This window comes from Odontesthes bonariensis, chromosome 7 (assembly GCF_027942865.1).
Source record: "Odontesthes bonariensis isolate fOdoBon6 chromosome 7, fOdoBon6.hap1, whole genome shotgun sequence".
Classification (NCBI taxonomy): domain Eukaryota; kingdom Metazoa; phylum Chordata; class Actinopteri; order Atheriniformes; family Atherinopsidae; genus Odontesthes; species Odontesthes bonariensis.
In genome coordinates this window covers 14,006,712-14,023,656 of record NC_134512.1, presented here as the reverse complement: position 1 = coordinate 14,023,656, position 16,945 = coordinate 14,006,712, and the positions used below count along the sequence as shown (strand labels likewise).

General features: G+C 43.5%; 1 protein-coding gene across 2 annotated transcripts in view; it reads right to left on the bottom strand.

Annotated features, from left to right (window-relative positions):
* furinb (furin (paired basic amino acid cleaving enzyme) b) overlaps positions 1–16,945 on the bottom strand; it is a 95,439-nt gene that overhangs the window by 2,831 nt on the left and 75,663 nt on the right. For both annotated transcript variants that reach the window (XM_075469553.1, XM_075469554.1), the window contains exons 8-15: positions 15,243–15,415; positions 9,080–9,292; positions 7,065–7,165; positions 5,330–5,433; positions 3,137–3,254; positions 2,734–2,913; positions 2,404–2,531; positions 1,713–1,841 (exon numbers count right to left, since the gene is read on the bottom strand). In XM_075469553.1, the coding sequence (XP_075325668.1) occupies positions 1,713–1,841; positions 2,404–2,531; positions 2,734–2,913; positions 3,137–3,254; positions 5,330–5,433; positions 7,065–7,165; positions 9,080–9,292; positions 15,243–15,415 (1,146 nt within the window). The remainder of the gene's footprint in view (positions 1–1,712; positions 1,842–2,403; positions 2,532–2,733; positions 2,914–3,136; positions 3,255–5,329; positions 5,434–7,064; positions 7,166–9,079; positions 9,293–15,242; positions 15,416–16,945) is intronic.

Sequence of the window (16,945 nt, the reverse complement as noted above, 5' to 3'; positions counted from 1 at the left end):
AGGGAAGATGGTATAATATTACTGAGATTGATTTTTCAAAGTTGGCTCATAGTATTGTGAATTACTTGTGCGTTTTAAACTGTTTAGCTGTGAGTATTTGCTTCAAAACTGCTCAGTGACAAGTGCTTCTGGTTAATTTATCTTGATGTTCAATGCAATAACAAAATATAGCCGACTCAATAAGAACAATAAGACTGTTTGGGTGGATTTAAGATGGGAGGTCTTTGTCAGATCAGGAGTTTTTATACACCGGCGTTGTGCGTTTTAGATCACTTCTTAATTACAAAGCAGTGGCAGATCCTATCTGCAGGCCTCAACTCATCGCTGTACCTCCAAAGATAATCTCAAATGTGGTCATTAACTTAATTTTTAATTGTAGTCTATATTATATTCTGTCCAAACATGCGCACTTGCTGATGCAGAAATGACGGATGATCAAAAAGAAAAAAAAATCCTTTCAGAATCAATCAACTGTGCTGTTTTGGTAAAAATGAGGTGCAGCAACTTCATCTGCTTAAAGATCTCTGTTAACATCCAGCGTCTCATAAATCTCCCTCTCAATCCTCTGCCTGTTGCATGAATGTTTTTTTTATACGCTTTTAAACAGAGAGACATTCGCAGTGGTGATTATCAGAAAGCTTTCACTCGTATTTATCATTAAGAATAATCAGCTTTACTGTGACTGCCTGCTGTTTGCCATTAATCCCCCAAAATTCTCTAATGTGTGCTCCATGTTTGTTTCTTTGTACAGTTTCCTTTGTGACTGAAATAAAATTGGAGACCACATTTTAATTCCACATTTACTGCATTCACTACATTCACTGCTGGGTTATTTCATACCAACTTAAAGCTGATTATTGTTCATATGCGACATACAGATATCTCAGCCCGGCCTCGGTGTCTCAGGTAGTCTCTGAACCGTCCTTGGTTACCGCGACTGGAATGTGAATCGGTCAATAATACTGCAAAGTGCTCCCAAACCACCAGGGTTGAGTGTTATAGAAGTGCAGACCACTTGAGAAGAACCATCGTTTTTTTTTACATGTTCCAACTTTAATATCTTTTCCCCTAAATTAAGAAACAAACTGTGAATATAGAATTGACCGACTTGGTACAATGCTTGGAATTAGAGTTTTATCACTTCTTCCAGGAGATTTATTCCTTTTCCAAAGCTGAGATACTTAATAGATATTTTATGCTTGATTTTTTTTTCTGTGCATGAGTTAATGTTTGAGAGGTCACTGAAAAAACTGGGGATGTTTAAATGAAAGGATTAGCAGTAACTATTGTAATACAGATTTCATCTGAAAGATTAAGAAGTTAAGAATGATTAAGAAGAAAGCATCTGACTGGAAGCAGAAAGAAGTGTCTGACCTCATCTGCTTCTCACGGAGGGAATCGACAGTTGACGACAACGTGCACCTCCTGCACTGTTGCAGTTTTAATCTCGCCTGCTGCTCCCAGTTCACCCTGCACTCTCATATGACATATGGCAACGTGCTAGTTTATTGTGGACTCAGACAAACAGATGCACAAGAGGCTTGTGAATGGCGGATCTGTATTCGCAGCATTTGCTGTTAACAAGTCACGAAGCCCAACACCGTCTGACCTAAAGCTTATTTTGTGTGCCGGCACCAATACCAAATGAGTCTGTTCTACTTAAGTGGCTCCTGTTCAAAGTTTCAGTGTCAGCAGAGGCGCAGTGATCTCACCAATACAGATCTGCTGGGCATCGAATGTCTTGCAGCTGTTGTTGGACGGCCGAGGGAAGTCGGGTGAAGATGGGTTGATGACGCTGGGTCCACCGCCCCACAGGATGAGGGTGAACTGACTCAACACACCTGAGAGAAAAGCAGAGGAGTGAGGGGGCGGGGCAGGTATAAAAAGGCGGAGACAAGTATCAATTTAGCAACTTTCAGAGAGTGTGCAGAGTGAACTGGCCAAGAAGAGGATTGGGGGTGGAAGGAGAGGAAACAAGTGATGTGAACAGTCCAAACACAACACCGGAGGAGGATCAACACAACAAGCAGAGGATGAGAGGCGTTCCCATGTCATTTCTCTCTGCAGCTCTGAGTAAACAAAGCCACAGGAAAAATGTTGGCTCTTCATGACCGTATGCTGCCTCTTGAGCAAAACTGCAGTGCAAATATTGGAAAGAAAAACACTCCCAAGAAGTTCTGATCAAAAATCCAGCAGATATTTTCCCGCAGAAAAACAACTTTTAGTCTGGATGTGCCTCTGAGAGCCTCTCCCCTCGGAGATGGAGTGGTGCAGAGGAAAGTGGGACTGAGAAGAGGCATTTTAGAGAAAATATTCAACAAGACTTGAGTGGGGGGCAGTTCATGCTGGCATGAATGTGGCTTTGATGGGATGAGACCATTTTGAACAATTAATGCTGATTACCATAGTCACGTCCATTAGCTGCTGTGTTTTCGATCTCTAGGGTCCACTCTCCTTGAGGATCCTCGTCCCATGAGTGGGTGGTCATGAAGGCCCAGTCGTTGAAACCCTCCGAGGAGTAGTCATTAGGTCTGGATTGAAGAGGAGAGAAACTGCACGTTTGGTGTTGCAGAGTATTTTTCTGGGCTGTTCTCAGAAAGTGTGCCTGTGGGAGAATCTGTGTACAACTACGACTGAAGTGACTACACATTGGGCCCCGTCTGTGTTTGACACACAAGAAAGGGAGCTTTCCGTTGGGCCTGGGCTGCTGGTGGGGCATGTTTTACTGTGTACCTTGGGAACAGCAGGGTGGAACGTGTGCCCAGTGGGCTGATGAGATGAATGGCCAATTTTCCTCTCTGGTTGTGGGAGAGAGTGAGGCGAGCCTGAACGTGCTCCAGAGATCTGACATACTCTGGTCGTCCCCAGCAGGCATCCACACTCTTGCTGAACACCAGCTTGTTTCCGATGTCTCTGCAGGTTTGACAAGTGGAGGATAGAGTGGTTAATGTTGTGTGGCTGCAGAGAGGGACACAGGCAATCGCACTGTGCAAAGAATCTAAGCGGCCTCGAAGAGGGTGCTGTGACATCTGTCAAGCTGAGAGGAATGATAGAAGACAGAGTGTTCGTAATAAAACTAAAACCAACTGCATTACACACTTTACACTCAAACACAGAGTCAAGTCATCCTCCTAACCTTGGTTCTGTAAGCACTGTGTGGATACACTGGTGCTGTGGCCCCAATGTCGTCCAGTTTTGTGCCAAACCCACCATGGCACCTGCATCCAGGAGCCCGTAACCATACGAATGACTCACTGTGCAGAGAAGACAGATGGAGAGATGAGGAGAGAACAGCATGCTGGTGGGAGATGACACCAGAAAGTAACACTTTAAGTGTGCCCCAGTCCTGAGCCTTCAATCAGAAATCATCCATCAAGAATACTGACTTTCTTAAAGGAACCAATTAAACCAAAAAACGTGTTCAAATTTCATTGACAATTTCCATTTTTTTTCCAATGTCACAGCGAACGGAAAAACGATATTTAGGGAAATATTAGAACAGCTCCTGTTCGTCTCAGCTGGCTGGGGGCCGCGCGTTTGACTGACAGCTGCTGACAGGCTGAGCTCTGCAGGGGAACGAGAGACAGAGTAAACAAAGTTCTGTTGCTCACAAAGCATGGACAGACAGCGTTGTTGGCACCACACCACCGTATAAAAGGACATTTGCAAGAACTGTAAATTTACATGCGGTTTGATGTGCTGGATCTCCCGTCAAGACTGCAAAGCTCAAGACCGAGCAGCAGACCGTTCTTGGGTGAGTGCCTGTTTGGTGGCTTTTTCAACAAGGTAAACTGCAAAACATGGTGTGTTCGTGTTCGGAGCTTACACAGGGGGTGGACTTTGTCAGGAAAGCTGGCGGAGGTGGTTGATGAAAGTCTGATGCGGCTGCTCTGAAATGTAAGACTGGTACGAGGAGCCTATCCTTTGTTTTTTGAATGTTCTTTTTAAGGATGCATTTTCAAGCATTTCTCTCTTGCATTTTTAAAGTGTCAACAATAAAATGAGTGCTAGAGCAGCACCGTTTCAGTGCACACCTGCTTTCGTTTCACAACATTCGCTGGACTGTTCAATTATATGTCCTCCCAATGACGGGTCTGACAGCCCCCTTGTGTCGTTGACTTTGAGAAACACCTTGTGGCTCTGCCATCTGGGCGTCAGTCAGTGCGACTGACTGCTGGATTGCTGACATTACTGCCTAATTCTAATGGAGTTGAAACGAAAATGGTTTCCTTGACTGGTAGCATGGGGACATGAAAAAAAAAAATCTTTAAACTATAAGCTGGCGAACAACATAATGAAAGCTGAAAACACACATTTTTACCTTTTTGGTTTCTGGCAGAACAAAGATTTAGAAAACTGGTGGTAAAAATAGAAAATAGTCTCCGTTCATATATAATGACGGGCTTTATTTGTGAGAAATATTTGTAAAAACAGACAAAATAATAATAATTCCAACAGTAAACAAACTCCAAAGTACAGAACTAACCCTGAATAAAAAGCAAAGAAGGGAGTTTTGAAAGGAGACAAAGCTCGTTTAAATTCTCAGTGGAAAATGATTTCACAGTTGTCGAGCTCTAACAGCAAACACTCCAGCTTTGTCTCTGGCTTTGCCCTGGAGACACTGAGTACCAGCTGGAACACAAGAACACAAGAAGGCGTGTAAGAGGTGAGAAGGTCAGCGATGCTGGATGAGGCATGGCCAATCAGTGATTGAAAATTGGGCAAAAAGAATTTTAAAATCCCTTCAAAAAAGGAAAATCAGGGAAACAAAGCACCTTTTAACCTCAGAAAGGTTTTAAAAAGCACTGACGCATTTCTCATTCACCCAATCACACAAACACACCCTTCTTTTCAGGGCTGCCCAGCATGTGCTGGTCTGCGTTTTTACCAGAATATTCTGGCATTTGGACGGTCTGAAGGATCCAACTTCTAAACTTACAGCTACCACTAATCTATATAATAATGCAGAGTAAAAAATCTTGCTGTAACAGCTTTGGCTGTGTTGAAAGTAAAGTCTGTATGAGGTCAACCAGCCAGTTGGCGTATTGACAAACAGGCGAAAAAACACAGAACAGATTTGTCTTTGCATGATGATGACGTCTTTTGCAACTTTTGTGTTTTCAATAAATTACTTTCAGTGCTCAGGACTGAGGCATAAATATAATAAGATATCATTAAATCATTCATATATAGATCTTTGTGTTCTTTACAGTTTGTGTTGTTTTTTCCGACTGTAAATGTATACTGTAATGTCATACCCATGGAGACCCCTCACTGTGTGTGTACGGCCTGTGTTCAGTTTGGAATAATGATGATAACCGGTCTCTACCTCTGCGTCCCACTCCGTTGGTCTTCCAGTCTCCGGCGCTGAGGTGCCCGGGCTGGGACGTTCTCACCACCAGGTGCTGCATGTCCCTCCAGGTTAGGTTCATACTGCGCGCACACAGGAATGAGAGCAAAATAACCGTATTGACTTTCTGTCATATCATAGCTGAAGGCAATCCTTTCTACATTATGCACATTATGAGAAAAGTCACCGACCTCCACGGCACAATAATGCAGCAGAGAAAATGTGAGGAGCTGTGGGACATGGAAAAGGTCAGGGGACTGTAGCTACACCTGAAATGTGATCCATGTCAGAATTTGCTCTGAGGACGACCATTCGCCTCCGAAATATTATACTGAGACATGGAGGAGACCGGGAGGGATATACCAGGCAACCATAACAAAGCTGTTGGCTCACATTAAGGTGTTAGCATCAGTAATAAAAAGAACATTATAACCTGTTGGGTTGAGAGGTCAAGAAACACATTAAGACAGTAGATGTACACCGTGGAGAATCATGTGCATTCCTCTTTGCAATGCTAGCTTCAAATTAGGTCTGGGACCGGGGGAGCAGGGTCACCTTTCACAGGGTAGAAGGCTTTTTTTTTCTTCTATCCCATATACGGCAGAGTTGGGATGAAATACAGCGAGCATCCATCAGAGAAGAGTCTTGATTGAGGAAAAAACGTTTCGACGGGCTAAAATAATCAAACCATGAATCACAGTTTTTACCGAGTGCCACACCACAGTCGACGGAAATAGAAACGCAGCGTTTCACTGAGGCACATCACCTCTGCCGCCCTCCACATCAGCATTCACATCTCACATCCTCTCATGTGTTATTAATGGACAAGATCCCCCAATCCACTCAATGTCACCTCAACCAAGTGTGTGTGAGGGAGGGTAGAATAATAAAATAATAAAAAAAGCAGAAAGTCAAACCCTTCAGCTTATTAAATGATTCCATCTCTGAGTTTCAGTGTGGTCCCAGTCTGATAAACCAGCTACCCAGTGATTACTACTGCCTGTCAGGAGGGGTGCCTGCTGGGTGCTGCTCACTGGCAAATATTGACTGATAGTCTACGTTTTGAAAACCTGAGGTCTGTCAGTTACTGCCCATCTCTTATGATATCAGAGCTGACAGAATTGAGATAAGCCAGACAGGCTGAGGATAGATACCCGGGAGGTAAAGGGCTGCAGGATAGGATTTGACAGCTGTCATCATTAATGTGGACATGAGGAGAAATATGCAAAGTGGAGGACAGTGAGTGATAAGACTGACTTAGCACATGCAAGATATGACTTAAGATACGAGCGTGACACATTGGAGAGGCTCACAGAAACTTGGGCATCGGAGCTCCTGTGTGAGCGATAATGAGAGACATTCTCGAGAATCAAATCTTCACTAACGACCCTACAGGTATTCAGACGTCTGCGTAAGCTGCAGCTGCTGATTTATCATGCTAATTAACTGATTATCAAAAGCTTAATTTGCTGTGGAATGTATTTCTGCTGGGACACAAGAGCTCGCACCTCCCACCAGCAGCCAGTGAAGCATGATAATAAAAATGATAATACTGATAATAACAAGGAAAATTCTACATTCATATATCTATGGGGCACTTTTTAAGGGTACTTAAAGATTCTTCAGATGAAAAAAAATGAATTAAAGCCTCAATAATGTAATTGGCAGTAGAGTAAAAATAGTTCTAAGAGGCGTTCGTGTCATTTGCACTCACTTGGCCTCCAGAGCCAGAGCGATGATCCCAGCAGCCAGTGGGGCTGAAGCCGATGTTCCCGTGTGAGAGTCGGTGCATTTCTGCCTCAGGTCTGTGGTCACCTTAGACAGAATAGAAAAGAGAGAAGTGCACGTAAATACTGAAGGAGAGACACAGTGATATGACACATGGAGCTTCACACCTCAACTTGAGCAAAGTTCATGGTGAGAGAAGCTGGAGACAGGGGAAGGGGAAGGGCAGGGACAATGGGAGCACTGCCTGCAGCTATCTGAGATGGGAAGAAGAAGAAGAAGAAGAAGAAGGAAGAGGAGGAGGAGGATAATGAGCTGGTGGGCTCAGTCTCAGGTCTGCGGATGCTTGCCAAGGGGTCACAGACGGGGCAGTGAATATCAGCAAAATCAGTGCAGCCATGTCAGGTGGTGGTGGAATGCAGTATGGAGTTAGCACTCCAGGTAAGAATCTGCTCTTCTCTGCTGTCAGTGCCAGAAAGCTAATGAGGCCTGTCTGAGCCATGATGAGGACATATCAGAGATGATCAAGAGGCCAGAAGCAAGGTGGACTGTGAAGGTTAGAGATGCATTCTTTTAGCCTGACAGACTGTGGCACTAATGACCATTATCTGTGGAGAGATGCTTCTGTGTCAGAGGTGTAAACAAAGGGAAGCCGGGGGTCTGCACGGGGGCACGTGTTAAACCACAGAGTGTAACACTTAAAAAAAGAAGCGATTTCACACGTTCAGAGCCTAAGCAAAAAATGATGAGTCCATCATTTGGATCAAGCTGTAGCTGAAGTTTTTTTTTTTTATGTAGCTTTGTTGTGGTTCTTGGTTTTGCAAACTAAACATTTCTGGTTTTTGGACTTTTGGCTGGACAAAAACCTGCAATCTGACAACATATCAGCTCTGAGAACTTGTCAGAGACGCTTTTTACTCTGACATTTAATACCAAGAATATATTACAACTGACCAAGCGAAAAATGATCTACAAGCTGAATAATAAGTATTAAAAAAACACTTAGTGCTTAACCTTCCAGTATTGTACTCTTATCATTAATGCCACTACAATCATTAACTTGGCCACCATTATCTTTCTGTTTGATCATGTGGAAACAGCACATTTCTGAAAACACTATTTAAAATTTCTGCTTTGCTGCACTGAATTGAGCACATTGCCTGAAACGGAAACTCTGAACTTTGCAACTCTGTGGTGATGTGTTTGTTTTTAAGGGCAACATTTTTCTCTTTCTAGGTAGGGATACCACAGAGATTCAATTACAGCAGAGTGCATTCAGGGGCGTTTTGCTTTGTTAGAGTAACTGGAATTCAAAGTTTTTTTTCACCTACGGTACTCTGTCTTCTATTTGACAAAACATGTTTTTATCAATAGACAACAGGTCAAATTTTCCATTTGTGAGCTCATGTAGGATTTCTTTGAAAGCCTGGTCTGCAAAAACTGCAAAAAATAAACAATCCATTACAGTAAGCGTAAATGCTAAATATGGACAAAAGAAACGGCACAAAGTCACGAACGCATCAAATGCAGCATTCATCTGTTAAAGTAACAACAAAACAAAACAATCTTTTTTAATTTCACCCTGTTTTGATCAATTCTATTTTTTTCTGCCTGCAGCATCTCTCTGGCGCAATTCATGGTTGTATTATGTTAGTCTACGTCCCCGAGGCGAGTCTTTCATCAGCTGACAAAAAGCTTGAAGGAAACATGCGGCATCTCTCAGTGTTTGTCTGCTTCCCTCATTGTATCTTACATATCAGAAGCCCTGCTTTCTTTTTTTCACAGCTTGATGCCTAGTTTTGACGTGAGAGACGTGCCATTAGTGTGAAGATATACTCAAAAAAGGATGTACTAGTGCCAGCGTTGTGTAAGCGTGACTCCGATGGTTTATTTTTTGGCATGCTGAAATTTACAGTATGCTCCTACACAAAAAACAGATATTAAAAGCATATATAAGTGTGTGTGTGTGTGTGTGTGTGTGTGTGAGAGAGTGTGTTCACCCACTATCTGTTTCTCCCCTGGATTTCCAGAGCTGAAGGTGGTGGCCAGGGTGGAGGAGCAGGGCTCGCTGTACCACGGTACATTGCCGGACTGCGTGGTGCTGCTGATGGACAGGGTATAAATACTGTTGGTGTAGCCGTCGCAGTTGCAGCTGTCCTGTTCCCGGCCGCCGTTACCCGAGGCCCAGACAAAGATGGAGCCCAGTCCGCTGCGGCCCTGTGGTACAAAAACAGAGATACCCTCATAAAGATGAAACCCCGCCACGAGAGGAAGCGCAGAGACCAACGCGCGTGTGTTGACGTGTGAAAAATCGTCTTTGACAGAGACGTTTTGTCTCACTGCTTAAACGGCATGTCGTTTGCGTGCTTTCTTTCAGAGCCACTGTAGGCACGGCTCTTGTTAATACATCATAATGTCAAGACGAACATCAGATAACAGCCAGAAGAAATGTAATTGCCATATGCGCTCAAGCTGAATGTAATTTTTTTTTTGGGGGGGGGCCCCTTTTTCCATGCACTTTTATTCAGCTGATTGCATTAGTTTAAGTCTTTTTTTTTTACTTGATAGCCCAAGGAATCGATAGACTGCTTTCAGCTAGTACAAAACATCGTGCTCTTAAGTTGCATAAAACTATGGATGCAGTGGCTTCATTTTGTACCCACCCCATCTGTGTACTGCAACTGCCTCTATAACAGGTTTGAAGTTTTATAGCTTATTTTGAAGGCACGGGTATGTGTGCCGAACCTCTACACTGCTGACCTTCTGTTTCTAATGCCGATTGTAGCCTGGGGTCTGCTGACCAGTTCCTGCTGACTGTCCCTGGAGCCTGGCAGGAGACAGTGGACATCAGGGCATCTGCTGTCAGGGCTCAGCAGCTCTGAAACAGCCTCGGGGTGGAGATCGACCTCAGCGTCTTCTTCTCAAAAACCAGCAGCCTTATTTTTTCTTTTTTTACTTGGCTTTAATTAGTCGGCTGTCAAATGTTGTCCTTCTTTTTCTTCCACAAAACAATATCATCAGAAAGAGTTTTTTTTTTCCCTTTGGCAGAGCTTGTCAGCTGTCTTTTATTTGTGCAAATTGACTCAGTAGCTCACACTTGTGTTAATTACTGATTACACCCTGTGGAAATCAATCAAACTGTTACGGGAACAGAATCTTCTGTCAGAGTGTGGAAGTGGCCACCCAGGCACAGTGATTTTCAATCTGAAAATGATAAAAACTTCTCTTCGTCCACATACAGTCTCAACGAAGTGTGCGGATAAGCAAACGAAAGATAAAACCAAAACGATGGTACTGCAGATTTGGCATGAATAAAAGATGCTGGAATATTTACTAGCTTACCACTGCTATTGTGATGCTCTTTTCCTCTGGCACTGTTAATTAGTGCGATGTTAAGCTCATAAGTCTACAAAAGGACCTTCATTGGATCTGAAGACAGATTTTAAATGCGCTTGTTCAGAGACTTTTTTAAAAAAGATTATCCATTTAATTTTCTTAATGGATTCCTACACCCCCATCTCACAAATAATCTCCCTTTAGAAGATGGGATTAATGTGCTTTTGCTGAGTGTTTGATGCAGTCTGACTCTAACTGCATGCTCATTCTAAAAGCTTTACACTATACTCCTTTACCGTCCAGGCCAATTTATGACCCGATGCTGCCTTTGCTGCAGGTTACAGAGGCCAGATGACAACATTTCAGTGCCAAGCGTTATCACACTGCCAGGAGAACACAAGATGAAGCAGAGAGGTCTCATTGTTTTGCAGTTAGGTCATTTTTCCTCACTAACATGCCATGATGTGAGGCACTTCGCATTTCGGGACTTGATATACGAGTCATTCTGCTCCACAGAAAATTCAATTCAATTCAAATTCAAAAATACTTTATTTATCCCAGAGGGAAATTAAATGTTGATGTAGCTCAATTAAATCAAGGAGTTATTATAGATGCTGATGGCTGTGGGCAGGAAAGATTTCCTGTAGCGGTCCGTTTTGCATCCAAACTGAAGAAGCCTTTGACTGAAGAGACTCTGTTTTCCGATAACAGTCTCATGGAGAGGATGTTCAGGGTTGTCCATAATTCTCTTGATTTTATGCAAAATCCTTCTTTGCATTATTGTCTCCAGAGGTTCCACAGTCGTCCCCAGAACAGAACCAGCCTTCTTTATCAGGTTGTTGAGTCTTTTTAGGTCCCTGGTTCTGATGCTGCTGCCCCAACAGATGACGCAAGAGGAAATGACGCTCTCAACAACAGACTTGTAGAATATCTGCAACATCTTGTTGCAAACCTTGAAGGACCTTAGCTTCCTCAAGAAGTACAGTCTGCTCTGTCCTTTCTTGTAGATTGCTTCACTGTTGTGTCTCCAGTCCAGTCTGTTGTCCACATGAACACCAAGGTATTTATATTCCTCAACCACCTCCACTTCTTCTCCCATGATGGAAACAGGGTTTGATCTGACCCTGTTTCTCCTGAAATCTACAATCATCTCTTTTGTTTTGTTAACATTCAAGATGAGATGATTGTTCCCACACCATGCCACAAAGCGGTCCACCAGCTCTCTGTACTCAGCTTCTTGTCCATCTCTGATACACCCGACAACTGCAGAGTCATCTGAATATTTCTGTAGATGACAGGAGTCTGACTTGTACTGGAAGTCTGAAGTGTACAGAGTGAAAAGGAATGGTGAGAGTACAGTCCCCTGTGGTGCTCCTGTGCTGCTGATCACCTGGTTAGACACACAATTCTTCAGTCTGACAAACTGTGGTCTGTTTGTCAAGTAGTCATTAATCCAGGTGATTGTTGAGGCCTCCACCTGAGTCTTCTGGAGTTTCAGACGAAGCAGATCAGGCTGGATTGTGTTAAATGCACTGGAGAAATCAAAGAACATGATCCTCACAGTGCTGCCTGCTTTGTCCAGATGACAGTGGGTTTGTTGAAGCAGGTATATGATAGCGTCTTCAACTCCAACTCCATGGCGATAAGCAAACTGCAGGGGGTCCTGATATGTGCTGGTTTGCTTACACAGGTGGGTCAACAGGAGTCTCTCCATGATGTGGGATGTCAGGGCAACAGGTCTGTAGTCATTGATGTCTGAAGGGTGAGTTTTCTTTGGTACCGGAACCAGACAGGATGTCTTCCACAACAGTGGTACCTTCTCTTGGGTCAAGCTAAGGTTGAAAAGGTGTTGCAGAATCCCACAGAGCTGCTCTGCACAGGCCTTCAGGACTTGGGGGCTGACACCATCTGGACCTGCAGCCTTGTTCCGGTTCAGTCTCTCCAACTGCCTCTTCACCTGACTTCTAGAAACAGTAAAGTGGGAGGGGGAGGCAAAGGGGACAGCAGCATCTCCTGATTGGGTTGAAGACAAACTAGTGGAAGCAGAAGAATCCATGACTGAGGTGGAGGTGGAGATGTTACAGGAAAGCTGTGAGTCAGAGGAGGTTGGGATGTCTCTTTGGCTGGGAACAGGAGGGGAGGATGGTGAGCTTGTTCCTGAACCGAACCTGTTGAAGAATGTGTTCAGCTCATTTGCTCTGTCCAGACTTCCATCCATCCGATCCTCCCTCTGCTTGAGGCCTGTGATCTTCTTCATTCCTGACCACACATCTCTGACATTGTTCCTCTGCAGTTTACTCTCAAGCTTCTTTCTATACACCTCCTTGCTCTCTCTGATCTTGACTTTGAGCTGCTTCTGTATACTCCTCAGTAACTCCCTGTCTCGCTCCCTAAAGGCTCTTTTTTTCTTGTTCAATAGTTCCTTTAGCTCACTGGTGATCCAGGGTTTGTTATTAGGGAAGCATCTCACTGTTCTGGTGGGGATGGTGTTGTCCACACAGAAGTTTATATAGTCAGTCACACACTCAGTCATGGCATTAATGTCCTCTCCATGTGGCTTACAAAGAGAAATCCAATCGGTTGCATCAAAACAACCCTGTAAGGCTTCTTCAGCTTCATGTGACCACTTTCTAACAGTCTTTTTTGTGACAGGTAGTCTCTGGACAAGGGGTTTATATGCTGAACAGAGAAAAACAAGGTTGTGATCTGATTTACCCAGGGGAGGATGTACACGTTCCTTCATTTTCACACCAATTACTGCTGCCTTTGAATCTAACGTCTGCAGCAGAGACTGCAGCTTCGTTTCAGTTTTCTCACATCTCCTCTTCTTCTCTGCTAACCCCCTTTTAATGTGGCATGCCAACACACGAGCAATGACATTACACTTAGGTAATTTTCCACAACTCTTTAATTTCTAATTCTGCTCAGCCTCAAAGGAGGAGTTGATGTTCAATTAACAAACTCGCCATGACTTTGTCCTTTTCCCACAGAGCAGAAAAACCCTCTATTAAAGTCAAATCTAGTTTGACTGTATGAGTAGGAAAATGTTATATTCCCTGATGTCACAGGGGCACCTAAATATTCTTGAACATCAAACTCTCTAACAGCCTTTTTTTGCTGACAAGAGAGAAAATGATATGTGTATTTGTAACCTCAAAGGAATAGTTTGACATTTGGGAAATAGACGCATTTGCTCCAGGACATTTCTGTTCTTGGTGTTGTGTTGAAGTCTGTTCCCGACGGATTTGTGTTGCCTCTTTTCTAACCCGAGCCCAGCCTTATTGCTTATTCCAACTGGTTATTTCTCAACAACCTCCAACCAGTTCTATCAAAAGTTTCTTGCTGCATAGAGGAATAGCACAAGGAATACTGTCTCCCCATTAAATCACATTCTGTGTTGGTTATTTTCTAAACTAGCTAGTAATTACTGAGCTTTAGAGATATTTTTTGCTTATTTTGTTATATATAGACAGAATTCCTGCATGTATCTAACATAGATGCTTATATAAAAAGCTGAATCCATCTTCTTATTTAACCAAGTTTCAGCTAGAAAGGGACGAAAGATCTCCTACAGTGACTCATTACTTTAAAGAACTGACGTTTTATTTGATACAAATACTTTGACACAGCAGTTTATTTGTTCTTTTTCATGTTTCAAACACAAATAAGAATAGAATTCACTGACTTTAAAGTCATTTAAACTCCTGTCTGTAAACTCAATCACGTAACTGCACTGTGATGAAACATCAGTGCGGGTGCTACTACTGACACTTTCATCTGATCTATAAAAATCTGAATTTCATGGCTTGAAAATGGCTCAACCTGCATTCTACCGTTTCAAATCATCCTCAGCCTTGTAAAGCCAACTCTGACACAGAGCGTGTTTACCACAGTGTTGCATCAGCCTTTCTTTTAACAACACGCTGTAAGCATTTGTGATCTGAGAAGAGCAGCTACTGTTCTGAAAGAAAAATCTTTTTCCCGTTCTCAACTGATACAGCGTTAAAGCCGCTCGGCGATCCAGGGCCTCCGTTGTTACATTTTTCATCTCATCATAGATCAAACAGTTTGGGTGGGGTGTTTGGACAGCAGGCAGACAAGTCTTACACCTGGATTCCTTTACTGCAGGGCCATGCTGTTTGCACTAAATGCAGGACGTGTTTTGGCATCGTCTTGTGAAATATGCAGCGTCTTCCCTGAAAAAAAGAACTCGCTTAGTCGGCAGCATCTGTTGCACCAAAGTCTGAAAATAATGGTTTGGCGTTGATGGCGCTACGACAGATGCGCAGATTACCCACGAAACGTGGAGTAATAATTTACGACACCATCCGAGAAGCGGGGTTTTGAAGTATGAGCTGATGAGACGTTTAAAGTTTGCCTCTGTGATCTTCTTAAAATGAGCAGCAGAGTTTCTGAGCCCACGTAGTGATTTCAGCTACACAATCACATCCCTTTCCGACGCAGAGCTGCCCGAGTGTCTGAAGTTCACAAACATTCACGGCTAGTTTTGGGCTTTTCCCTTATTAACATAGAATTTTACAATTCCTCTGAATGTTTTAATTGTACTATGTAGTGTGGATTCTTTTTTAACTGAGAAATTGTATTTTTAGGTAATTAACGCACCCGATCTTTTTTCCTGAAAATATCAGCCCGTCTGGGATGCTCTTTTGTTTATAACATTTTTTCACCATGTGATTTCCCCAGTCTGTTGCTGTCTTTATTTTTCTTTTTAAAAAAGTGCTGCTGGGATCAAATCCAAAACTATTTCACACAGTGTCCAAACTGTTTCAGAAACAGGATTTCACAAGTCGAAGCACATGAACTTACTAACCTTGGTAATTCCCTGGAGGAAAGCCTCCTTGGCCAGCTTGGCAGGGCCGTCCAGTGACTTCCCGTCATCTTCTGGGCCCCAGCTGGCACTGTAAATGTGGATATGCTGAGGGTTGATGCTGAGAGAGTGAGCCTCCACCACGTCTGTCACTTCCCCGTCCAACATACGAACTCCTGTAAAATGGGCAGAAAATTCAGAGCGGATCAGGTTACCAAACTGGAAGGAGCTTTGAAGAAAGATCGACAGGATGACAGTGAGGCTAAGACTTTTGGCATCAAACGAGTGGAGAGATGTATAAACCTGAGTGACACACAGACCAAAAATGCTTGAGGACAAAAAATAGAAAACTTGGCATAAAAAGACAGAAAAATGGGTTAGAGTTAATCCCCTTTTCATCCTCAAGCACAACAAGAAAAACAACAAAACAGCGAGCAGGAGAAAAAGACACTTCATTGGTAAAACAAACACTTCACAGTGTTTGGGTTTCAATGAGCGAGCATGCAAAACTTCACCTGTAGTTGCTGCTCATATAAATGGAGTGCTCTCACAGTATTTTGCCAGCACAAAAACAAAAATCTAGCTGGTTGTTAAACCAAGAAAGGCTGTTTCGTGCCCCAACAGATGCCAGACTGATATGGAAAGGACAAGCAGACAAATCCGACAGACTGCGGAGGAGATAGAGCCTCGCCCACATGTGCACGTGCATTGCAATGAGCTGAGGGTTTTGCAGAACCTCCAACAGTCTAGTGTCCGCGGGGAAGCACTAAATGTCACCTTTCATCATACCTGAACGCAACCCTGTCTGTGCCTTTGAAGTTTGCAGCCTCAGATCACTCCTCTGAACATTAATGGTTTTAGAGAGGCATGAAATGAACCACCCTCAAATAAGGTCCATTACCGGCAGAGGACCTCCGGAAATCATCAACATTATGACCGACGACGTCCACATTAAGACATTTTAGACAATGTATGCTGATAGTGGGGCTGAAAAGGCAGTAATTACTCTGTGGTGGGATCTGTGCAACACAAGCTTGAATACGGAATAGCCTGTGACAAACTTTACGTGGACTAAACGTGCAACATAAAGCTCAACGCTTGCTCGCTGGTCGTTATGTAAGAGCTGTACTGCAGCAGAAATGATAATTACTGTCGTAACAATTCCCATCAGCATCCTGCAGCTTGACGATTCTTTATTAAGACCCTGCCGCTCGAGTTCCCTGCAGCTGCAGTGAAACAGAGGTAGCAGGTAGAGATGCAGCACTCAGCGTGTGTGTGTGTGTGTGTGTGTGTGTGTGTGTGTGTGTGTGTGTGCATGTTCAGGTGGGAGGGGAAGTAGGTGGAAAGGAAACAGAGTAAGCCAAGTAGGGTCAATTACAAGTTTTAAACACAAATCACTAATCATCATTATTCTGTAAGGTCAGACTCATTTCAGCATTTGTGCAAACACGACTGATCCTCCTCTCACGTGCACACACACCTACACCGTGAGCATTTGGGAGGAAATCACAGCTGTTTATACACAATCCGCTGACCCCATGACGTGAACAGATTCACAGAGGAGTAATTTATGACAGCAGGGCCAACGCGCGGCTCTGTCTGGAGATGAATGGTAATGAAGACAAAGAATGAGAGTTATGAGAAACATCTGTGAGCGGGACTGCTCAGGGCTCCACAGGCTCCGCTGAGTCTTGTTGGCTGCCATC